Raw genomic sequence first — 26,738 nt, forward strand, 5'->3', positions numbered from 1 at the left:
AGAAAGATGCATTTGGTGTAAACTAGACAGAAAATTTTATATTGTTTGTATATTAGTAGCAACATTGTAAAATTCTAACTACAGAGAATCAAAATACTTTTTAAGGAGCTATTCTTATTTTCAATATATATGATTAGAAAGGGTTATCTTAAAATGATAGCAACGTTTTTCCTCTCTTCAATTTCATTAGCAATAGAGTTTTACTGACTTACATATGTAGTCAAGTTCCCCTACTTATTATAACTAGTTTTCTACTCTAAAATTCTACAGCATTGTTACATTATCAATAGAAGCATTTCTCAAACTGTGTTCTATGAAGAGTTGCCTATTCTGACCTTTTCCTATGGATTCATAAAGTATATCAACACACTAAGGGACTGAGGACTGTTGTAGCTTAAAAAACAGGGAAATAAAACGTTTACATTACCGTACTTGATAACCAGGCATATGCTTGGATAAAGCTGCCTTGCACTTACTAATTAACCCTTCTTAAAAGGGTATGCATTTCATCTTCACATTCATACTAAGTATACTGAATTTATCATTCATAAACAATTTGGTTAGCTACAGGACTTCATGTTTCATGTTAAAAGTTTACAATGTTGCTACTACTTTTTCTAGGTGATTTGACCATTTCATTTTTGAAGGGTTATCTGTCAACATTTCACTGGCATGCTAGGGTAAACAATATCAGAAACAATAACCTTAAAGAATAAGTACAAATTCTTTTCATTTTGAAAATGAATGACAAAGCCATTTCATAATTTTCACCTAAAAAAGGCATAAAAGGTTAAATTGTGAATTATTACAATCCTATTGAAATTTTACCAATTTTTCTCATCAATATCTAATCCTGGTAAACTGGGTTTTATGACGACCCATAATAGATAGGCTACTGACCATCAGAGAGTATAGAAACCCATCTGTTTCATTCAGTGCAACTAAATTTTGCAGACTTTAATATTTATATCCCTGATATATTAATGTTTCCAAAATTCAAAATTTTAAATTTACGCATTTTTACTCATTACTTAAATTACCCGCTACCCATTACGTAATTACTCTGTCACATACACATGCACATAAACACGCACCTTTGTATGACCTTAAGTGATGTTAGAGAACTTTAGAAAAATATTCATAATACTTTTGGATTTCTGAAGTATTCTGGATAAACTTATCTAGTCTGTCTATACTACTCATATTAATTATTATTTAATCTTCAAATTACCACCTGCATTCTATCTGGTTACAAAATAAGCATTCAATGGGAAAAATGTACCCAGCAGAGTTCCCAGGTGAATGTGTTCACTTTAATATCATATCCTAAGGGGTGGTGTGTATGTGTGTGTGTGTGAGCAAAAGAGAGAAAGAGAGACTGAGAGAGTGAGAAAGAGATTTTTCTGCATAGCCACTCCATCTACAAAATTAAAATGAAAAAGAAGAGGACCTCATAAACCAACTTTGTGACTTCTAGTGCTCGGGCAATTGAATTCAACTCATTTTAACATACGGTTAAAAAGAAAAAAAAAGAGACATGTTCTTATAAACAACAGTTTTACCCACCATTCCCTTATATAAAAATGTGACCACTAAGCTACATTATATTAGCAATATACGATGTAGCATAATGCTGTATTACAGCATTATACAACATGGTTTCCCAAATGCAACTGTACAATTTCCTCACCCCTTACCCTTATCTTTATGAAGTCCTTCCAGGCTTTCTAACCCTGGTCCCTATTACACTAGACAAGGTTTGCACTAATAAAATAGGTGTTTATAGCCCAAATTGGAACTGCTTGCCTTGATAGACAAGCAGATCACAAAAAACAATCCAAACATCCTTAATTCTAAGGCAAAAATTTAGATTACAAAGGTCTACGGTAATAACATATTTAATAGGTTAAAACCAAATAATTCTAACAACATCTCTAAAAAATAATCAAATTGAAATGCTTAGGATATGCTTCTTTTTTAATAATTGACTCATCTTTGAGCAAACATGTGAGTTTAGTATCAGTGTCAATTTCTTAAATATTAAGGTATATGTAGTCTTATTTGGATTAGTAGGTGGGGGAAAAAGGTACATTTCCTAAAAGTAATTGTATTGTATTTGTCTCAGGATAGTAGGGGTGGGATTTACACAACTAAAATCCTTTTTATTTTCTCTTCCAGTTATAAACAAACAAACACAGCACAACAACAGAAAGATCTGGTCTTTACAGATGTTATTAAAAATATACATCCATATTAATAATTATGGCTCTAAGTGGACACTTACTGCTGCGTTTGCATCAATGGCATGTTTGTGCTATCATAGTTGTCTGTGTGTAAAGGAGGTATGATTTCTCCAGTCACAGGGTGGAACACAGGAAGCGTTGACAGGGGCCATGCTATCTCTCTATTCTTGGACATGTCTCGAAGCTCCTTGGTAGATTTCTGAATAGCACTGTGATGAACTAGTTGGATGCTAGGTCAAAAAGAAATAAAACAACATATATTTAAAATCATATATTAGCCTAACGGGTCATCAATTTGAAAAAGTTATGAAGTATTTTTATCTTTTAAAGTAACAAGACATTATTGCACTTTGGGCATTTAACAAACTATCTCAGAAAGTCAGATATCTCACATACTTTTAATATAACAAAATTGAAAACTATAAACTGATTTTAAAATATATAAGCGTTTTATCAAACTAAGCTATGAAGCACTGTATTAATATTACTGCCCTAAGTAACAAACTAGTTTTCTATTTATTTTCTGTGATTAAGATAAAACTATCATAGCTTTTATATTTTTGCTTCTGGTGGGGCATTCATAAATACTCACAGAAGTTTCATTTTATGGTAGGTTATTACTGTAGATTCTGGAAAACTTGTATGAAAGGTCTTTTCATCTGTTCTCTGGTTTACAGAAATGCAGATTGGAAATCACATAATATAAATGGCAAGTTAATATTCTGAATCAAGTTAATATTCTGAATCTGAAATATTTTAGGTTTAATTTTTATCTGTTTACTCTTAGTTTTCAAATCCTTTTTAAAGGTTTTAGTTTCTACCCCTCCTAAATATCTCTATTTAGAAAGCAGCTTTCACATTTATGAAATAAACTATGAAAGATGATGAATGAAAAAAAGCATGACACACATGTATGGAGCATGATGGGCAACTGAGAAGTGGCAAAAATGATGAAGAAAATAACAGGAAAGAAGACACTTACTCTGGTGTTTGCATGTTTCTCTTTTCCCTAGAAACAAAACAAAATTTATGAATTAAATAATAGCATTGATATTTGGAACATTAAGACTATATGCTCATGGAATCTTGCATGATGTGGAAATGCTGACATTGTTACTATGAAATGCAACCAGGCAGCATTTGCCACCAGGTTTATGACATTACTTGGATGATACACATACAATGATGAAATACTGATGAGAAACACATAGAAAAATGGAAAAAAATGGAGATTAAGAATCAAGGCCTTGATTGAAATAAATTCTATGACATAATGAAATCAAGCTACATGTAAAAATGAAAGAATTTGTTACTTGCTGCTTTATTAATTTTTTAACCTTTGCTTTGTTACCCTGACTTTCAGGTAATCTTTGGAGATTACCTTAATTAACATAGATGTCCTGAAAGTACTAACTATTCATGAAGTGAAGACTTATTACTCAAATTATACCTTATTTTCATTAATTTACTCCTAAGTTGGGTTTTAAAAACATATTTTAAACATTTAGACGTGTCACCTTGTTTGACAGCAGAACGATTTCAAGAAGAATTTTGAGCATCATTTCTGATCAAACTAACACAATTTTTTTAAAGTGCAATTACAGGTCTGCAAACCAGTCTCTGCTCATACAAGATAGCTTGTATAACCAAAATATCTGGCCTCAATTATTCTTGGGACTGTTTTGTCAGTATGAATTTACATCTAGCCTTAATAATTTCTGAAAAAACTAATTATATGCCCTAATTTGATTTACTAGACTCAAAACTATTTTAATTCATTTTAAAGAAATAAAATATTGCAGTTTGACTGAACACAATTTCAATTCATTTACAAACTGTTTTATGAGCTAAATGAAACTTGGCTTTTAATGGAATCTTCTATGTTGTTATCTTAGCAGGATCTCTAATTTTCTTATTAGTCTTAAAGTACTCACACTCCTTCCCGTCGGCAGCACATGATATAAGCGAGTATTAGAAAAAGGACCAGTGCTACTGCCGAGGGCACAGCCAGTGTAATTAGGAAATCCGTGTAATAGTCTCTGCTTTTCAAAGAATCAGAAGGGGGTTTGTATTCTCCACCATCAGGTAAAATCCCCTCTCCACGAATCACTTCCTGATAGGTGGACACTTGCTTTGTTTTATCAACCTGATACAAAAGAAGACAATTACACAATAAATTAATAGTTGTGAACATTGAGATTTTAAGCTCTGGACACACTAAAACATTCTTTGACAAATTATCTAAAAAGCCATCTTTTCCAATTACTTTATCACTTTGAATTTGCAAGTATTTACTGGAGGTAGGGAATGTAATGAGTGAAAGTAATAAAGGCTTTACTTTGGTCTACTTTCTATGTTCTCCCTAAAACATATATACATATACATTTACATGTGTACATATTTAACGTGTGTGTGTGCCTATGGATGTAGTTGTTCTTTCTAGGTTTCCTTTCTCTAAAGCAGTAGTCCTTTACACTACCACGTAAATGTCTTATTTCCTAGTGGCAATACTCAAGTGTAGATGTTACCACACCTAAAACTGGCTGAAAACCAGGTATGCACCTATGGTTTCTAAGTTTAGCGAAAGAGAAAGGAAAAAGAAAAACAACAAAACAAAACAGGGACAATTTCCAAACATGTTGTCCTTGATCTTTCTGCCTTCCAGTTGACAGAAGTAACTTTTATGGAAGATAGTCTAGGGAATATGGAACCTAACCCAGTCTGACTTAATTCCATCCCAGAATCAAAAAAACTACAACAGTTGCACTATGTTAATTTACCTCCACATTAATTGAGCGGCTTTCACTGAGTTGCATTTAATTATGCTAAGGTTTTTATTGAAGCACACTGAAAATGCAGCCATGTGAAATTTGCTACTACATTTGCTACTAAAATAAACTGTTGGGGATAATTATTATAGCATTATTCAGTCTGCTCCCAAAAAACTCAACTTGAAAAATTTTCTTAATAATACAATGTTAGTAAAAACTTTTGCTTTCTGCCAAAGAATGGATGCTGTGCCTCCTTTTTAAGAATGAGAACTAAAAACTGATGAATTTCATTTTTTTTTTTTTTTTTTGTCCTTCACATTAGGCAGCTTGTTGTCAAACACAGCCTTATGCTTATTTTTAGAGGGTGAAATTTAGGTCCTGATTTTCCTTTTTTTAATATTTTATTTATTATGTTTATTGTATGACTCTTATTTAACCTTCTGAAATCTTTTGTGGCAAGATATGGCATAAAAATAAATACATGTAAAATAAAAAATAAAAATTCCCAAACTTTCCACTTATAAAGCCTTACCACATAAACAAAAATCTTCAAGGCATATGTCATTTTTAAACTTTTAGAGATTGGGTAATAGTCCTAAACATAAACTCATTTTCCGGAACAACCACAAGTAAAATGGCGTTGCTAGGGTCTGCCATCCACTGATGCTGGGAGACAAATCCGAGTTATGGCTGCAGCTGCTCAGTCTCCTGAACCCTTGTATCATTAGCACCATGATTGAAATATTCAGCAAATTTGCCTATAATAATAATTGTACTTGACTTAGGAAGGCAAAGGCCATTTTTCTAAGGGCCATGAGACAAGAGGCATGAGAGGAAGAGTTCAAGGCAAAAGGTCACAAGGAGTGCTAAGTGTTGCAACGTGAGTAATATGTTCTCTAGTACTGGATCCTGGAAAGTTGCCTGCAGCTGGCTCTCTAAGACATGAAGCGATAGTTGTGTTTATGTGTCAACAACTTTGTTCAAATGTCAACTTTAAACTTAGATCTAATTCACTCATCACCAGTCATAAAAAGTTGACAGAAGTTAAAACTAAAAGGTCACTAAATTAAAACATCAGTTGGATACATTAAATATGAAAAGAAAAAAACAAAGAATTAAAACAACTCTCCTACCTTTCAGATAATAGGATCTAAAAATTATATACAGACATATAAAATGATAAATAAACATATATAAAATATTACACATATCTTAAATATATTTGAAATCTTACATTTTCCTAAATCTTTTAACATGCAAATTAAAATGTGATTTGGAAAGAAATATGTTTATGAGTTATGGGTACGATTCTTTTCTCACTTGGAATTGTCTCTATAATTTGACTTTTCAGAATATTAAATCATAGCACAATATTGCTTTATTTTCAGATTTATTATTGTACTCTATCCTCTCCTTCAAAGTGGGGTAGCAGCAGAATATTTAAGAAGAATCTTTCTGTACATATCATACTAACTCCGTTATCTGTGCCCATTTAGCAGCTATATGGATGTCCAAGCAGTTCATCTGGACCGCCTGCCAAGCTAATCCAGCCCCAGCAACTTATCAAGGGTAGAATAAGTACAAAAGTGGGTATACTCTTTCCTAAATGGATGCACTGTCAACGACCTTACCAGATCCTTAAACCTCAGGGAAGTCAACCACAGTTAAAGTAAAACCAGGGTTTATTCCTAAAAGCAATTCAAGTTTTAGTCAAATGTTACTACCTCCAGCTACATAATTTTTAACTACACTTGCAAAAAACAAAATAAAAACTCACCAATGAAATTTTGCACCAGTCAATGTAAAATTGAGTACGAAATTTTTTATCACATGTTATTACAGGCTCCATTTCTTGACTGCATCTCAACTGATTCTGTGGATTTTCAACTTCTCGTAAACAAGAAGAAAACGGGACATCTGCACCAACCATGACATAAACGCTGTAAAAATGTGAACCTCTAGGTTATTCTTTAAGAAAATTGAAAACACTAAAAAACAATCTACCTTGAAAGCAGGATTTTGCCTAAGAGGGCAGATGAGAAGCACATGTGAAATTCATGGTTCTGAGGCATAGGCTTATTAAAAGATTGAGAACTAATCATATAGAATTCCCCTCCCACAACATCTGACCACCATATTACTAAAGCTTTACTTATAATCATTCCTTTTACTCCATACATTAGTCTGGCTATCAAGAAAAAATTATAAAATATACTATCGGCAAAAAACACAGTTTGAAAAGACTGAACAAGTATCAAACTAGACTCAGATACAGCAGAGATGTTGAAATTATCAGACCAGAAATTTCAAACAACTATGACTAATATGCAGAGGGCTCTAATGAATAAAGTGAAGCTACTTTGCAAGAAATGTTAAAATAACTTCTTTTGAGAGATGGAAAATGATGTAAGTCAGAAACTCAGATCTACATAAAGAAAAGTAAAGCATCAGAGAAGAAATAAATGAAGATAAAATAAAACTTTCTGTCATTATTAATTGATCTAACAGATAACAACTTGTTTAAAATACTAGCAACAACATATTCACCCATGTATCCATAAATGTATACATCTATATGTTTATGTACACTTATACGTAAGCAAAATGAATGACAGCAATGATACAAGAGAGATGAAGGAGAGACAGGAATTATTTTGTTACCATAAGATACTTGCATTACCTAGGAAGTAGCATAATGTTATTTGAAAGTGAATTTGGATTGGTTTTATATGTATATTGCAAACTCTAAGACAATCACTAAAAAAAAGTTTAAAAAATACAACTGATATGTTAAAAGAGGGGAGAAAGCAGAATCATAAAAAAAATGCTCAATTAAAAGTATAAAAAGTGGGAAAAGAGTGGAAGACAAAAACAGAAACAAAAAACAAAGGCAACAAACAGAAAAAGAACAAATATGGTAGATTATTTTATTTTATTTTAGAGACAGAGTCTCACTCTGTTGCCCAGGTTGGAGTGCAGATCTCGGCTCACTGCAACCTCTGCCTCCTGGGTTCAAGTGATTCTCCTGCCTCAGTCTCCTGAGCAGCTGGGACTACAGGTGCCCACCACCGTACCAGCTAATTTTTGTATTTTTGATAGAGATGGGTTTTTACCACATTGGCTAGGCTGGTCTCGAACTTCTGACTACAGGTAATCTGACTGCCTTTGTCTCCCAAAGTGCTGGGGTTACAGGCGTGAGCTACCATGCCTGGCCTCAATAATCACATTAAACATCAATGGTCTAAATACCCCAATTAAAAGACAGAGACTGTCACAGTGGATTGAAAATCAAGATCCAACTATATGCTGTTTACAGAAAAAAAAAGAAACTACTTTAAATACAAAGATACATATACCTTAAAAGTAAATGCATGGAGAAAGATATAACATGCTAACGATAACTCTAAAAAGCAGGAGGAGCTAAATTAATTTCAGACAGAGCCAACCTCACAGCAAGTAAACTTATCAGAGACAAAGAAATGCATTACATAATGATAAAGTAGTCAGTTTTCTAAGAATACAAATCACTTCTTAATGTGTATGCACCTAATAACAGTGCATCAAAATAAATGAGGCAAGAGCTGATAGATATGCAAAGAGAAACAGATGAATCCACTATTACAGTTGGAGATTTCAACATCTCTTTATCAGAAATGGACACAACCAGCAAGCAGAAAATTGGTAAAGACATAGTGAAACCCAGTATCATCATCAGTTGACTGGTTTTAATAGACACTTACAGACTACTTCATCCAACAACAGCAGAACACACATTCTTCCTAAGTGCATATGAAACATTTAGCAACATTCCAGGCCATAAAAAATTAACAAATTTAAAAGAGTGGAAATCATACACTGTCTGCTCTCAGACCACAGTAGAATTAAACTGGAACTCAGTAACAAAAGAGAACTGAAAACTTCCAAACTACTAGGAGACTAAACAACATACTTCAAAAACTGCACATGGATTAAAGGAGAAATCCTGGATGAAACTTAAAAATACTCTGAATTAAATAAAAATGAAACCATAACTTATCAAAATGTTTACAATTCAGCAAAAGTAATACTTAGAAGGAAATTCATAGCATTGAATGCATACATTAGAAAAGAAGAAATATCTAAAATCAATCATTGAAACCCCCACCTCAAAAAACTAGAAAAAGAGGAACAAATCAGATCCAAAGCAAGCAGAAGAAAAAAATAAATAAATAAAAATCAGATAATCTGCATAAGCCTATATGTAGCAAAGAAATTGAATCAGTAATTAACGATCTTTCCAAACAGAAAGCATCAGGTGCAGATGGTTTCCCTGTTGAATTCTATTTTATTTTAGAGACAGAATCTCGCTCTGTTGCCCAGGTTGGAGTGCAGATCTCAGCTCACTGCAACCTTTGCCTCCTGGGTTCAAGTGATTCTCACATTTAAAGGAGAAATTATGGCAATTCTCCACAATATTTCTCACAAGACAAAAGCCAAAAGAATACTTCCTAGCTCATTCTGTAAGGCCAAAATTACCTTAATACCCAAACTAGAAAACAGCATTATGAGAAAAGAAACTACACAACACACCAGCATCTCTCATAAACACAGCCGCAAAAATCCTCAAAAAAAAATTAGCAAATCAGATTCAACAATGTATAAAAGGAATTATACACAATGATCAACTGGGACTTACCCCAGTTATGCAAGGCTAGTTCAACATCTAAAAATCAGTTAATATCACATCAACAGGCTAAAGAAGAAAAATCACATGACAGCATCAACAGATGTAAGAAAAGCATTTGACAAAATCCAATGGCAATTTGTGAAAAAAAAAAAATTCTTAGTAAACTAGGAATCGAGGGGAATTTCCTCAATTTGATAAAGAATATCTACAAAAAATCTACAGCTAACATTACTCTAAATGGTAAGAAACTTGAAGTTTTCCCACTAGTATCAGAAACAAGTTAAGACTGTTGCCTCTCTTTATTGTTTTTTAGCATCATACTGGAAGTCCTAAATAATGTAATAAAAGACAAAAAGAAAATAAAAAGTATACAGATATGAAAGGATAAAATAATACTGTTTGCAGATGATATGATTCAAAAGAATTGATTTTTAAAAATCTCCTAAAACTAGTAAGTAATTATAGCATGGTTGCAGGAATCAGTAATTAATAACCTTCCAAAACAGAAAGCATCAAATTACATGAGGCAAAAGCTGATAGAGCTGATACTAAGACTAATATAACTAAAGTCAACCACTTTCCTATATACCAGCATGAACAAGTAGAACTTGAAATTTAAAACACAGGCTGGGTGTGGTGCCTCACTCCTGTAATCCTAGCACTTAGGGAGCCCAAGGTAGGTAGATCACCTGAGGTCAGAAGTTCGAGACCAGCCTGGCCAACATGGTGAAACCCCATCTCTACTGAAAATACAAAAATTAGTCAGGTGTGGTGGCATGATCCTGTAGTCTCAGCTACTTAACTTGGGAGGCTGAGACATGAGAATTGCTTGAACCCAGGAAGTGGAGGTTGCAGTGGGCCAAGATTGCACCTCTGCATTCCAGCCTGGACAACACAGTTAGACTCGTCTGAAAAAAAGAAAAAAAAAAAAGCCAGAGACCTTAACAGACACCTCATAATAGAAGATATACTTGTGGTAAATATGTATATGAAAAGATGCTCCACTTTCCATGTCATCAGGGAAAGACAAATTAAAACAGTGAGATATACAACACACAGATTGGCCAAAATCCAGAACAGTGGCAATATCAAATGTTGGCAAGGATATGGAGCAATAGCAACTTTTATTCATTGCTAGTGGGAATGCAAGTTGGTGTAGCCAATATGGAAGACAGTTTGGCAGTTTCTTACAGAACAACATACTTTTACCATATGATCCAGCTATCACTCTCCCTAGTATTTACCCAAAGAAGTTAAAAACTTATTTACACACAAAAGCCTGCATGTGGATATCTATAGAAGCTTTGTTTATAACTGCCAAAAAGTGGGGCAACCAAGAAGTCCTCCAGTAGGTGAATGATAATTAAACTGTGGTACATCCAGAAAATGGAATATTATTCAATGCTAAAAAAGGAATAAGCTATCAAGCTACGAAAAGATATGGAAGAAACTTAAAAGCATATTACTAAGTGAAGTAAGCCAATATGGAAAGGCTACAGACTATATGATTCCAATTATATGACTTTCTGGGAAAAAAAAAAGCCACTGTGGAGACAATAAAAACATTGATGATTGCTGGAAGTTGGGGAGAAGGAGGGATGAACAGGTGGAACACAGCTGACTTTTAGAGCAGTGAAACTACTCTATATGACACTATAATGGTAGAAACAGGTCATTATAAATTTGTCCAAACCTACAAAATATATTCTACCAACAGTGACACCTAATGTAAATCAGGGACTTTGGGTGATAATGATTTATCAATGTAGGTTCATCAATTGTAATAAATGTATCATTCTGGTGAGGGATGCTGATAATGGGGGAGGCTATGCAAAAGAAATCTCTGCACCTTATGCTTAATCTTTCTATAAACCTAAAAATTCTCTAAAAAATAGTATATACACAAAAAAATCAAAGACTTAAATGTAAGAGTTAAAAATATTAAACTCTGAGAAGAAAACAGGTATAAATATGACATTGAATTAGACAATGATTTTTAAAATATGACACCAAAAGCTCCATCAGTAGCAGAAAAAAAAATAGATGAATTGAACTCTATCAAAATTTGAAAGTTCTGTGCTTCAAAGAACACCATTAAGAAAAGTGAAGACAACCCATGGAATAGGAGAAAATATCTGCAAATCATATATTTAATAAAGAACTTGTATATAGAACATACAAAAGATTCTTATAACAATCAAAAGACAAATAATTCAATTAAAAATGGCAAAGGATATGAATAGACATATTTCCAAAAATGATATATGGATATCTGATAGCCATATGAAAAGATGCTCAACATCACTGGTCATCAGCAAAATAGAAATCAAAGCCACAATGAAATACCACTTCACTTTCATTAGAATGGCTATAATCAAAAAGACAGATAATAGCTAGTGCTGGTGAAGATGTGGAGAAGTTGCAACTCTCCTGTTTTGCTGGTGGAAATGTATAATGGTGCATCTGCTTTGGAAACAATCTGGCAGTTCCTCAATATGTTAAATACAGAATTAATATATGACCCAGCAACTCTATTCCTAGGAATATACTCAAGAAAAATGAAAATACATGTCTACACAAAGACTTGTACATGAATGTTCACAATGACATCATAATAGTCAAAAAGTAAAAACAACCCAAATGCTCATCAACTTATAAATGGATAAACAAAAGGTGGCATATCCATAAAACAGAATATTATTGCACAATTAAAAATGAAATACTAATTTATACTACAACATAGATGAAACTTGAAAATGTTCTACAAAGTGAAAGAAGCCAGTCACAGATGAGTATATATTGTATAATTCCATTTATACAAAATGTCCAAAATAGGCATATTTATAGAGATAGCAAGTATATTCGTGGTTGCCTAGGGGTGGCGGTGGTGGTAAGTGACTGCTAATGGGTACAAGGGTGGGTGTGCGGTGTTAGTATAGTAAAAACTTTCTAAAATTGATTATAATAATGATTGCATGACTTTGTGAATTTACTAAAAATCACAATTTAAAATTGTACATTTTAGATAGATGCATTGTATGTGAATTATATCTCATTAAAGCTGTTATTTTTAACAAATGAAATGAAATAAAAGTACAGCACAAAAGTTCAATGTAAATGTAAAGTCATGACCAAGCCTGGGATGACAACTGTGTTCCAGAATATGTTCACACAAATTCATTTGCTCTTCATATCAAATTTATATTAGGATTTAAGACTCATTTGAAAGAATATTTTTTTAAAAAAAAACCCTATATTGTACCTTTGGGAAACAAATAGTAAATAATGGACTAAAATTAAAGATCAAATTTAAAATTCAGAACAAAAGTAGATATGAGAAACCACTGGTATTTAGATGATCAGTGGATATAAACATTTTCAATTTAAAACAAGTTATTACTTTTAAGACTCGCATACACTCAACTTCTATCCTCTTATTAACTACCAAGCCAACTATGTAGTTTTTCTATCCTCTTATTAACTACCAAGCCAATTATGTAGTTTTCCTCGATAATTGTGAAATATATTTGTAAGGACAGAGACAAAATGAATATTTCTTACAACTGTTAATGGCCCTCTTACTTAGATAAGACATTGATTTGCATTTGCAAGTAGTAAGATTTTAAATTAATTCCTTTCAAGATAATATAAATGGGCATAAGAGATTTTCATGCTCATGTCTGTGTTTTTGTTAAATTATAAAAGCAACATAAAAACATTACATCTTTGAAGCTTTTTTTCTTAAATTATAAAAGCAATATAAAAACATTACAGAAAATGTGAGATATAAAAACAAAACTCATTTACGTTGCCAAGAAAACCATTTTCATTTTCCAATGTACCTTGCAGAATATTTTTCAAATGCATATATTTTAATCTAATCACAATAATCTCTAAAATATAATTTTGTATCCTGTTTTTTCACTTACTGCATCATAAGCATATTCCACATTGTAATCTTTGTAATTATAGCTTTATGGTAATATAACTTTTTAAGTGCACATGGTTTATTTCACAATTATTTCAGAGTTGGAAAACTAAGTTGCTTCCAATTTTTGATGTTATAAATAATATTGCAAAGACTATGTGCATATTCTTTAATGTGACTATCCTAAAAGAGAGGTCTAGAAGTGGACACATTTTTATGACAGTTGATACATACTGCTAAATTACTTTCATCTCTACTTGGATGATCCATAAGCTTTTCAAACTTAATACATTCCAAACTGAGCTCATCATTACCCCACCCCACCTCCACCTGTTCCTCCTTCTATCTTCTCTCTCAGTGATTGACATCCCCAAATGCTCAAGTCATGAACTCAAGCACCATTATCTTTGACTATTCTTCTCTCCATATATTCAATCCATCATCAGTCTTTGACATTTACCCTGAAATAACTCTCACACACACCTGTCCACTGTGTTTTATCCTACAGCTACAACTGTAGGTCTAGTCACCATCACCTTCCACAGGGAATAAAGGAACAGCCCCTTAATGATTCTCCTTGATCCCAGTCTTTGCCACTGTCCTCAGGTGGCCTATTGGCTAAATGAATGCATGAATGAAAAGCATTATACCAGTTTAAAAACAAACAGAACACAAATGTCATGCTCAAAAGCAGTAGATATTGGATTTGTTTCATAATATAATTTAATTTGTCTCATAACAAATTTTTTAATACACTTTTTTTAAAAAGTAAATTTTTGGCTTTGTTTGTAGAATCACTAAGTTTAAACATGCTAGCTTTTTAAAATATGTAATTGTCTGAGTTCATGTGTAATAATAATAACTATACTACACATTCTAAAATTATGTTTTTCATAATCTGTTTTTCTTTCAGCTAGTTTTTGATATGTCAAAATTTAAAATTTGTATGAAGTGAAATGAAAATGATCTTTATCTTTATGACCCTAGCACATGTTTTCAAAATTTCAAATGTGTGTAAACAGATGAGACAGGAGGCTATTATCAAGTACAAGGCTCTCAATAAATACTAACAAAATCTGGTACTTCAAAATATTAGGGACTGGAGTACACTAGATCGAGTTGTTTCTTGTGAAGAATTGTTTTCTTCCAATTTGAACAACTGGATTTCCCTTCTTTGAGGTAAAATGCATTTATTAAGGCCTTTAGATCTATAATGTAAAGAAACAAGTAATGGTAAATAATTTAAGCCAAAATTCTGCCTTTTAGCACTAGCCAAATAAATGTATCTGATGATTGTATTTTTTCCTAATTGTCCAATTAATGAATATATTTTGTTATTTTATGTGTATAGAAGAAAAAAGACCGTTTAGAGAAAAATGTGTCCATATATATTACATGTTGCCTGGAAACTACTGAACTCTCAAAAGCAGCAGCACTGCACTTCCTGGCTTTTCCCCCACCTCACTTTTTTTATGTACATATCTGCAATTAATCAATCAAAAAATAAGATGAAAAATAAAGAATGAAAGATGCATGGGATTATAGCAAAACACATATTAAAAAATGAAAAAGTCACCCAAAATTAGGAAAACATTGAAAACTTGACAGGACTAATAATTCTGTTGCAAACCAGAGCACTGCATTTGGCACTGAATTTTCTTGTTCCCAAATTGAAATTAAAGAAAAAAATACACACAGTAAATGTCACCATTCTGATCATTAGAGAGGGGAAAGCATGACTATTCCTTAGAGACCCAAATGTTTCAGTGGCACTAAATTCTAAAAGAATTTTATCGTGTGTTCATGTTCCTCTTGTTCATGTTTCTCTGGCAGGGGAAAATGGATGCTATTGGGTCTCCTAAAATCCCAGCACCTATATCCACACAGCATTTCCTCCTTTCAGTCTTCCTTATTCTACGAGTGTGATCTCTCTAAAACAAAAACTTAAGTATCAACCATTTTCTTCATAGGTCCCTAATGCTTCAGGATAAAATCCAAATAACTTTTCCCAGAAGACAAGGTTTTAGATGGTCTGGTCTTTGCCCATTTCATAACTCACTTCTGGATCTCTTTCTCCATTTCCACACTAAGTAGATTTCTGAATCCAACATGCTCTCTCCTACTTAAGGGACTCGCCCAAGCCCTTACCCATGCAGCATTCCCATTTCTCTTCTTCTCAGGAGGCTAATTTATACCCATATTTTCAACTCAGATCAGGCTTCATCTCCTTTATAAACCTTTTCCAGGCATAGCCCTGTAGTGAGAGAGGAGCTCTCTCTGTGATGCCTCAATTGTGGTACTTAAAACCACAACTGTTGTACTGATATTAATTATCTGATTATTTGCCTACTCCCAGTAGATTGCAACCTAGATTGTGTTTTTAAAATCACTGTACTCCAGAAACTAACAAAATATTCTCCCATTAAAAAAATACTGAATAGGCCGGGCGCGGTGGCTCAAGCCTGTAATCCCAGCACTTTGGGAGGCCGAGGCGGGTGGATCACAAGGTCGAGAGATCGAGACCATCCTGGTCAACATGGTGAAACCCCGTCTCTACTAAAAAAATACAAAACATAGCTGGGCATGGTGGTGCGTGCCTGTAATCCCAGCTACTCAGGAGGCTGAGGCAGGAGAATTGCCTGAACCTGGGAGGCGGAGGTTGCGGTGAGCCGAGATCGCGCCATTGCACTCCAGCCTGGGTAACAAGAGCGAAACTCCGTCTCAAAAAAAAAAAAAAAAAAAAAATACTGAATAAACCTTAAACTATGAAAGAAAAAATGATAGAAGAGTAGATATTAAACATATAGTTGCATTGACTTCATTTGCTTTTTGTTATGAAAATGGACTCATAAAGGTTTCCAATTTTAGTTTATTAAAGGCACTTTTGAAAATTCCTGTATCACCACTATTCAATAAAAGAAAGGATATTTGTTCCAAAATTACAAAAGGGACATCATTTAAGAATAAAGGGCAATTCTGTAAGTTACCATAGATGGATTGGCCCAGGATCATGACTTTCCATCAGACCAATATTGGGCAGCCATTGACTTTCATTCTTTTCCTCAAGTATAACTTCTCACTGAGGCCTCTCACATACAGCAAAAAGCAGACAATCAGAGGGAGTACTTTGTGAGATGGTCTAGAGAATAAACCAGGATTCTCTGTTGTTGATTGAGGCTAGATCCACATGCTTTGGTAACCAGAGGAAATAGTGGTAGGTTTGACAATCTCTTAGGAAAAGTGAGTATATTCTTTAATCCTCACACCCCATCATTCCCTTCATAGCCACCATTTACACTACATCACTCGCCTGTAGTTGGCAGCCATGACATGCCTGGAATGAAATACGAACCTGCTCTTCTTTCCAGTAGCTTTATCCCAGGCTAAATACAACCATGAGTCCTTAGCCTCTGGCTCAGCATCAGGAGCAAAAGTAGCACCAAGACCATGCCCAGAGACAGCACAGTTACCCTGGGGTTATGGGTCTGGCAAGTGAAAATGAATCTTTTCAGAGGACTCAGCCTTCCTTTGCAGAAGCTTATGTACTTTGAAGTAAATCTTTATAATCATTTTCTGTTTGATTTAGAAGTTTGAAAGCTGACAGTGAGTTCTGCAGAGAATAAAAAACAAATGCTCATCAAGAAGGATGAGGAGTCAAGATGCTGCATGTTGGGCTCTTGGGGATGGACATTTAATGACACTTTAGGCAGTAGAAGGGTAGTAGATTTACTCTGAGGATCTACTAATGAGGGATACTCTTGGTTATCTGCTGTTTAGGAAATCATTTCATGGAGATCTTTTTTTAAATTTAAATCTGGGACTAAAACTTATGCTAAGTATTAAACAGAACACATTTATGAGGTGCTTAGTTAATACTTCTGAAGTGTATGAATATATTTTTTAATAAAAAATTTTGAAAGGGATATAATTCCTTTGCTAGCTCTGACCCTACTTCTTGATCTTTTCAATATTTCATTTTTAAAGGATTCATAGAACCTGATATTTTCAAAAGAAAATACAAAGACAGAAAGTGAATTAAAAATCATGATATACACCATTAAAAAGGAAAGAAAGTACTAGTTAAGCCTTGGATTTTTTCTAAATTTAAGGCAACAGGGCTAAAAAACTGTTTCAATTGCCATGCTATTATATAACATCTAAAGAAAACATGCAAAATCATTTGCGGGGACAAACTTTTCAAATTATAACTCAAGTAGGATTTTATTTTATGAGTGTTTGCATACGGACACTGGAGTAATAGAGTTGGCATTGTGTACAATTTATAGAAATGCTATTTTAAAAGACTCCTCATGTGAATATTTTGTAAAGGTTAAGGCTTAACATTAAATTAAAACTTATGGAAAGCATTTCTAGTTGGGAAGGGATCTGAAACAAGAGTCCAAATAAATGCCACAGGACTGATTCTCTCAAATATGTGACAGCATGTGCCACCCTCTAGCAGGTGCTGGGGTCAGTCAGTTAGTGATTGAATTCTCAAACAAGTACTTGTAGGACAAATATTCTGTTCTTAATATAGAGTTACATGCTCAGGCCCAGCCCTAGGCTCAAAGAATCAGTCTCTAGAGGGAATCAAAGGCCAGGAACCTATCTGTATTTTTAGTAATGTTCTATTGGCAATTCTCAGGCTAGACATAGTTGGAAAGCAGTGCTTTAGGTCACAGTTTGGTTTAGGAAGTTGCTTGGTTCAATTTAGTTTAGTTCAGGTTCTAAAAGTACCTCAACAAGTGGGACCTGTACTACTAATTGGAGAAAAAGTGAGATCAGAATAAAGCACAACAATGAAAAACTCTACCAATGCCTTGTTTTTGTGCTGTTTCCTCCAACATTTTTTTGGTCATTGTTTTAACAATTGTGGAATACACTACCTTAAGAAAATTGTTTAAAAACCTCCATATTTGGAGAATGCCTTTAGAGAAGATATCCCCATTCATCTCATTCCATGGTTCTACTTTAATTACTTTATAGGAAAGAGAACCATGTTGTAACTATGAAGTGAAAATTTAAGCTCTAGAATTATGTTTTCATATGGAAAGCCAACCAGCACATAGACAAGAAGTAAAGCAACTATTTTCCTCAAAGGACTTCTAGGTATGCTTGACTGACTCAAAAATCCATTGCTATATACAGAAGATAAAATTTAATTCTGAAATTTTTAAGTTGGATTTTATAGCTCACTGCTTTTCCCCATTTGACTTTTACCTACTCCCACAGACTGCATCCATGTTTATTTGTGATATTTTCCCTTATTTCCAACATAGTACTCCTTTAAAACTATCCTTAAATTTAATTCTTCCTGACCCAGATATTCTAGCTAATTCCAGATATCACCTGTATAATAGTGTTTCCAGGATTAAGGGTTAAGGAGAAGTTGAAACGGAAATATGCTATGCAAAATGTGATTTATTCCACAGATTGTATTTTTATAGGATTGAGAGAGAAAAAGCAAATCTGCCTCAACCCACAGATTAAAAATTAAAAATCAAAGTTTGTCTTGATAATAACTTTACCCAGGCAGGATTGTTTCTTGATCTCCACAAGGACAGAAGTCATGCTTTTTATCTGCACGGCTTAAGCACTGACAAAATCTCTTTCAAATACATTATCTCACTTAATCATTATAACGACTCTGAGGAAGAATATAATCTCTACAGGATGGGATGAGGAAGTTGAGGCACAGAGGAGTTCAGGGTTTGCCCAGTGTCACCCAGCTTGTGAGTGACAAGGTCAGGCTTTAGGCCTTTGTGTCACAGGAATGGGTTTCAAATCCACCCCAGCCATCAGTCACCAACACATGGTGGAAAGAATGTTAAAGATGAAGAAATAGTTTCCTAGAATAAAGTTACAGCAGTCTGCGCATCCCTCTGCGGCTAATAACTGGGATGTCCATTTCCTTTGAAATTGGTGGCCCTAAATAATCAGCTTCTTTATGGACGGTACAAAAGACTTAGTGCTATAAGTTATGATGCTGATCCTCATCTACAATTAGATTTCCCAGACGAGAAACTTGAGATATAAAGAATCATTAACACAACATCTTTGTCAATATAGAAAATTACTACTATGCTCATATCTTTACAGTATCTATTTCTTATTAAAAAGAAAAATGCTATAGGCCATCTTTCACCTATAATCAGTTTGGTAAGATTACCATATTTAAAAATTTATATTTAACGCAATGAGATAAAGGTCTGCTTACCCCTCCTTCAGGTCGTTAATGGGAAGTGGCACCCTGCCACCCCTGTCTAGGGCCGATGTGATGTTTATGGCATTCAGTCGCTCCGGCTGCCACACATTTTTCACTGCCCCAAGAAAGTCTCCAAGAACCTCACTGGCCAACATTTCTTCTACATTCATATTCTTAATGAAGAATTCTGCTTGATATGGCAATGGGAAGTCTAATTTTGGTGAAAAAGGATATGCATATCTTTAGTGAAACAGTCTTTTAAAAGGGAAACAAAAGAACAATTTGCGATGTGTTGAATTCTGTCATAATCGTGGCACCAGGGAGTAATATTAATACAGACTTTAAAGGCTTTCTGTATAACAGAGGATGTATCTAAAAACATAACAGTCATCAGACACAGAACTTTATCTACAATATAATAAAATCCAAGGCTCACCACAGGCTCATCAGGGCAATTTATAATCCTAGAATTTGGCCAAAAGAAATAAGAAAAGCTAAATTTGTATTTTAAATTTACATTACTGATCTTTTGGGGAGCATGCCAAAATACTGCTTTTTTTCTGAAATAAATATCAATTATATATCAATAAGAATTCTAAAAACCAGAACAATTTCAGTTTTTAATCACACTATAATTAAATATTCTAGAACAATTATAAAGTTCTCATGTAATTCCACTTCACACTGTTGGAGATTTAATGTTTTTTCTTCCCCAATGTGTCATCAAAATTTCCCTCTAAATATTTCATAATTAACTTTTTTTTTTTTTTTTTTTTTTGAGATGCAGTCTCACTCTGTCATCCAGGCTAGGGTACAGTGGTGTGATCTCAGCTTACTGCAACCTCTGCCTCTTGGGTTCAAGTAATTCTCCTGCCTCAGCCTCCCAAGTAGCTGGGACTACAGGCATGCACCACCATGCCCAGGAAACTTTCGTATTTTTTAGTAGAGATGGGGTTTCACCACATTGGACAGGCTGGTCTCGAACTTGCGATCCACCTGCCTCAGTCTCCCAAAGAGCTGGGATTACAGGCATGAGCCACTGTACCTGTACCCAGCCTACAATGAATACTGCTGAAAAACCCCTTGTCAAATTCAAATTATCAATAGAAGAAACTGTAAAAAAATATCATTTGTAACTCAAATGCTACTATTCAATTATAAAGCATCACTCTGTATTCTAATAGAGAACATTCTTAAGATAAAGAATAGCTTTCTGTTTATTTAATAATATTTCTGTAAAAATAAAGGTTAATTTTTTAAATATATTTACTATGAGGCAGGCCAATATAGGGGACTTAGGTGAATTACAAACTTTAATTCTCACAACAAGACGGTGAGTAGCTGCTTATATTTTTCTCTATACTTTCATATGTGAAAGCTTATCTTGAGAGGTCCAGAAGCTTATCTCATAATGTGAACTTACCTTATATGATTTTTATCTATGCTAAAACAGGCTACATATATAAAGTGCTCAGCAGAGCTCCCAACACATAGTAGGAGATTATAAAATAGTAAACGTTAGCTCTTATTATAATAATATGAAAAGGTTGATTATCTGAATTTGTACTTTAAAAGTACAAGGCAATGTTTCTGGATGTTACACAGATTTAAAGTCCCCAGCAGTAATTACACTACGTATATCCTCTCATTTATTTCAATAAAATTCATGTATCTGTAAAATTTTGTTCCAATTTAATGAACAAAAAATAAAAATTACATTAAGTACCTGAAATCTTAATTAACTTTCTTATGAAGTGTCTTTGATATTAAAGGACATCTGATGCCTGAGATGAAGTCAGGGAAGAAACTATGACTTCAGAATTTTCAACAGAGTTTTCTAGAGTGTTGTCATCACATTCTAAAGATTTAGTTTTTCAAAGCCCAGTCATAGAAAGTTCTCTACTTATCTTCTATATTCTCACATGTTCTGCCTACAATTTTGTTAGATTTGCTTAATGTATAGCCCATCTGCAATCTAAAATGTATTTATTCTCATTTATGCAAGTAAATGTCCTGTTTTATACAGATATATTTCCTGTTTCATACAGATAATTAATAGCTTAATCATGCTACATTTAGCCACATACCCAGAAACAGTCATGCAGAAATACGTTATGAAGTTTCATGGCAATAAATATTTATAAATAATATCAAATACAGATTTTGAATATGCTAGAAGTCTAAAATCTGTTCATTTCATTCAGTGTTTTTACATCCAGTTTTCTTAAAAAGTATGTAAAACTTTTTTCTTATTATCAGTGTTACATTTTGGAGAACTGCTATCTGACTTTTCCTGTTCCATGTGACCCCGCTTCATGGCTCCTTTTCTAAGACTCGCTGCAAAGCCTGTGGTTGCCACCACACCCCTCAGAGGCTCTGAGCTGGGCAGCTGCCTGCTGTCTACCCATCCAAGAGCTGCTGCCAGGCCTCCCAGAGATGAGTCACAGCAGCTTTCTAACTCTGGGGAAATCCCATGCCTGCTATATTTGGAAATCACAGAGGCCAAGAGAACAGTAGGCCAACAGATTGGTGGCAGGCCTCAGAGGCGCCAAACCCAATTTAGAGAATCACTTTATGTACTCTCCTTGAGCTTCATGCTGTGTGAGTCTACACGACTAATTTCCCATTAGGTCTCTCAGAACAGGAGACAGCTGGGCAGGGAGTTGGACAGAGCATGATTACCCTGATATACAACTTTTGTTATTTCTTCTCCCAAATCTTATCTGGGATAAATAACATGAGTGTAGGCCATGCTCAAAGATGTACATCCTACTGCACATATACATTTCTGTCTAGACCAACAAGGACAAATGGATGGACTTTAGTGCAGTGGTTCAAATAGGTTTGGGCCATGAACCCTACATAAAAAGCAGAGGAACAAGCACTGCCTGAGGTAAAGGTGGAGGCTTCTAAAACCTGTCTGCTACTGCTTCTCACTAGCACACTTTCCAAACCCCTTATTTAGATGAAAAGCCCTGCTGCCAATTTCCAATCCTACAGTTGTCTAGCAGTTTTGTATTAGTATCTACTTGACCACAGGTCCCCATATGTCAACAACATATTGAGATGCCTTGAGTACTCTGTATCTGTAGCACTGACACTAGATTTGAGAAGTAAGAAGTTCAAACTATAGACCAAGCTTCCAGTTTGCAGGGACTCTCACACCTGACAGAGTTTTGAGTCCCTTTGAGAGCACAATAGTGGGGTGAGATGGTCCAAAGCCACTGTAGTATAACTTTATAATGATGAATTCGCAAGGAGGAAGGACACTCTTCAATTATTCTGCTCATTAAGAATATTCCAATTCTACAGGGGCAGCTTAGATAGTATGCAAGAATCCAATCACCACTATAGTCAAGAACAAAAATCTCCCTGATAAAAACAAAAATACCTACCAAAAGCCTTCAGGGAGTGGGAGAGTGGACAGGGAGTCTTCTGTCCAGGCCCATAGAACTGGCACTTGGATTTGCTTTTCATATATGAAGGTCATTTAAAATTTTAAACTTGCACATTTGTTGTCTACAATTGATACTGGTAAACACCTGGGGAAAAATATTCACTTAAAGGGGTTTAAGTCTTAAAGCAATTTCTCAATATGTATGTTTAATTTTACAGAAAGTCCTTCTTTCATATGCTATAAAAGTAATTTTTAACCCAGCCTTGACTACATTATTATGAATTCTAAATTAGTAGGTTCTGATAAAATGTTTGGTGTTGGCCAGGCATGGTGGGTCACACCTGTAATTCCAGTATTTTGGGAGGTGAGGCAGGCAGATCATGAGGTCGGGAGTTCATGACCAGCCTGACCAACATGGAGAAACCCCATCTCTACTAAAAATACAAAATTAGCTGGGCGTGGTGGCACATGCCTGTAATCCCAGCTACTTGGGAGTCTGAGGCACAATAATTGCTTGAACCTGGGAGGTGGAGGTTGTGGTGAGCTGAGATCGTGCCATTGCACTCCAGTCTGGAGTCTGGGAAACAAGAGCGAAACTCCGTCTAAACAAAACATTTTCTTGTTTGTTTGTTTGTAGTTGCACTAGTAAATAGAAGCAAAAATTCCCCAATCAAGAATGCACAATTGTTTTCTTGTTTTGAGAGGAAAAAAATTCTGAATCAGTTTCCCTCCTGTCATCATCATAAATGATATCTAACATAGGGAGGATAATTCTGTGATTTATAAATCTTAACTACAGGCTGGGCGCAGTGGGTCATGTCTATAATCCCAGCACTTTGGGAGGCCAAGGCAGATGGATCACCTCAGGTCAGGAGTTTGAGACCAGCCTGGCCAACAAGAAACCCTGTCTCAACTAAAAACATAAAACATTAGCCAGGCGTGGTGACGGGCACCTATAATCCCACCTACTCCAGAGGCTGAGGCAGGAAGAATCGCCTGAACCAGCAGGTGGAAGTTGCCGTGAGCTGAGATCACGCCATTGTACTCCAGCCTGGGTGACAAGAGCAAGACTCCATCTCAAATTAAAAAAATAAAATAAAAAAAATTAACTACAAAGTATTTGGTGGTATTTTCCCAGTCAACTGATAAAAAACGGTCAAAATATTTGAGAGTAAAATTCTTGGAATACTTCCTTATCCCTAACCTTCAAAATTCTTAGGAAATCACTCACAATTTGAGATTCTGAAACTTTAAATTGCTGATAGATTCTACAAATTACTAATATGTTATGAACTATTTTGGAAGAAAATTGTTACAGTTTATATAACTATTTGTTATATTGTTATAATGATAGCCTTAAATAATAGTTTATTTCTGTTTTTTAGCAACTCTGTATTATCACATATGCTTAGACTATTACCTATAGTAAATTTTTAAATAAAATAATAAAACCAGCTAGGGTTTTTTTTTTTTTTTGGTTTTTTTTTTTTTTTTGAGACAGGGTCTTGCTCTGTCACCTAGGCTAAAGTGTAGTGTTGCAATCACAGCTAATAATTATTGACTGTGCACTTTGTGATCAGCTCTGTGATAAACACATTTCAAGCCTTAACTCGTAGAATCCTTACCCCATACTTATGAGAGAAATGCTATTGTTAATCCCATTTTAAGATGATGAAAAAGGCTTAGAGAAGTAAGGGGCCTATCTGTTTGGCGTCCTATCTGAGCTTTTCAACATCATAACACACCATGATACTTTATAACAAATTAGACATTGCTTAGTTTTTCTTTTCTACATCTTTTTATTTCATCAGTTATATTAGGTATGTGGCATTTTAAAATTCTTAACTACATTTTACATAGTTTAAAACACAATGAAATACTTCTTGTAAATAAGGAAATGATCATCAACATATTTTCATACCTACCTTCTGCAGACATTATATTAATTATCAAATTATGCCTTGCAGTCTCAAAGGTGCGCCTATTGTAGGCAGTTATCTATTATAAAAGGAAAACCATATTAAAGAAGTGAAATATTCTTTGTAAAATGAAATTCATTAAGGATTAAAATGAAAACAAATTGTTGTTCTTTCCATTTTCATTACTTGTTGATATACTTACAATATATTCCTTCTCTGGGCAATGAGAGCTCAGAGCTTTTAGCAATATTGTGGGGAAATAAATAATTAGTCAGATCTACTTAATGTGCTGAAACAAAAAGTTAAAATCAGAACGGCTCTTTCATAGAAGGCCATTAAGCTCTGGTAGCAACGCAGATGCATCATTAGTAAATGGATTAACCATTATGAATTACTTACTGGTGATGTTCTAAGATTTCAAAAAAACATAAAAAATATATTTTTGTACTTTTAAATGGAGTTTAAGAATTACAATGGAAAGTACACTTTAAAACAAGCACATCTTTGTGTTTTTTCCATTTAGTACTAAACTGCACACCCATCAGTCAAAAAATGGCACAAATAACCCTTTGGAAATCACATCTCACTTATGATGGGAGTAAAGTAGTAAGGATCATAGTCCATAAAGCTTATGGAACATGCTCAAAAGCACAAATCAATCCCTTCAAACAGTCAAATATTAGTAAACATTTGCAGAGTCAATAGACTTACATCAAAGTCAATTCAGAAACAGCCAGTACAAACAACACACAAAGCAAAGGCCAACAACAGGATATCGTTTCAAAACTTAAGGACTATTTAACTCTGTTACAGATATTAAATCATTTGAACACATCTGCAGTACCTCAAAAAAAAAAAAAAAAATGATTGTGTCCAAGTCTTAGAATCCCAGCACTAAACTTCTGGCAATGATTGCAGCTTGAGGTGACACTGAGACAAAAGAGTAGGATAAAACTGACTTCAACTAAAAATAAATATTCCTGTGCATTTTAAAACAAGTATCAAAGATTTTTATACATCCCATATGAGTGTCAAAAAAAAGTAAGGTGCAGTTATTGAAAATACTGAGAACAGTAAGAATTTTGAAATAAATAATTCCAAACTTTAACAATGTTTAAAAGGTATATATTTTGAAAGGCATATAATTCCATAAAGTTAAAAGAACCTCTCTCTCCATGATTTGTCAGATTTCCATCAAATTTAATTATTTCCTTGCTGCTATCTGTTAGGACACATGATCAATTAATTTCACACCAAACATTAAAACTAAGACTAGCCATTAAACAAACTAGGAGCTTTTGCTCAAATGAAACAGGAAAAATGCAAAATACATTTTGAGGAACTTCATCGTTTAAACCTTTACCCTGCAAAAAATTTAATCACATTTTCAATAAAAAGTATAAGCCCTCTCCTATTTGTTACAATATCATGAAGCTTCAGCTCAGGAAAAAGAAATAGATGTTTTCAAATTAATAGCAATATTTTTATGGCTAACCTTCCCTTAATCATCACAAATTTCATTATTATAAGTTTCATAAATTCCAATAAATGTCTTTATTTTTAAATAATGCAGACTATTGAAGGGAGTAAAGAATATTTCGTATCAGGA

General features: G+C 34.1%; 1 protein-coding gene across 18 annotated transcripts in view; it reads right to left on the reverse strand.

Annotated features, from left to right (window-relative positions):
• The window catches only part of SGCE (sarcoglycan epsilon), a 69,702-nt gene that overhangs the window by 11,132 nt on the left and 31,832 nt on the right, over positions 1 to 26,738 (reverse strand). For 11 of the 18 annotated variants that reach the window (XM_074379448.1, XM_003921217.4, XM_074379455.1 and 8 more), the window contains 6 exons: positions 25,136 to 25,208; positions 19,826 to 20,024; positions 6,792 to 6,954; positions 4,178 to 4,389; positions 3,226 to 3,252; positions 2,285 to 2,473 (listed from right to left, as the gene is read on the reverse strand). In XM_074379448.1, coding sequence (XP_074235549.1) covers positions 2,285 to 2,473; positions 3,226 to 3,252; positions 4,178 to 4,389; positions 6,792 to 6,954; positions 19,826 to 20,024; positions 25,136 to 25,208 — 863 coding nt within the window. The remainder of the gene's footprint in view (positions 1 to 2,284; positions 2,474 to 3,225; positions 3,253 to 4,177; positions 4,390 to 6,791; positions 6,955 to 19,825; positions 20,025 to 25,135; positions 25,209 to 26,738) is intronic. The other 7 variants (XM_074379449.1, XM_074379456.1, XM_074379450.1 and 4 more) reach the window with 1 other exon arrangement.

Source organism: Saimiri boliviensis, chromosome 10 (genome assembly GCF_048565385.1).
Source record: "Saimiri boliviensis isolate mSaiBol1 chromosome 10, mSaiBol1.pri, whole genome shotgun sequence".
NCBI lineage: Eukaryota > Metazoa > Chordata > Mammalia > Primates > Cebidae > Saimiri > Saimiri boliviensis.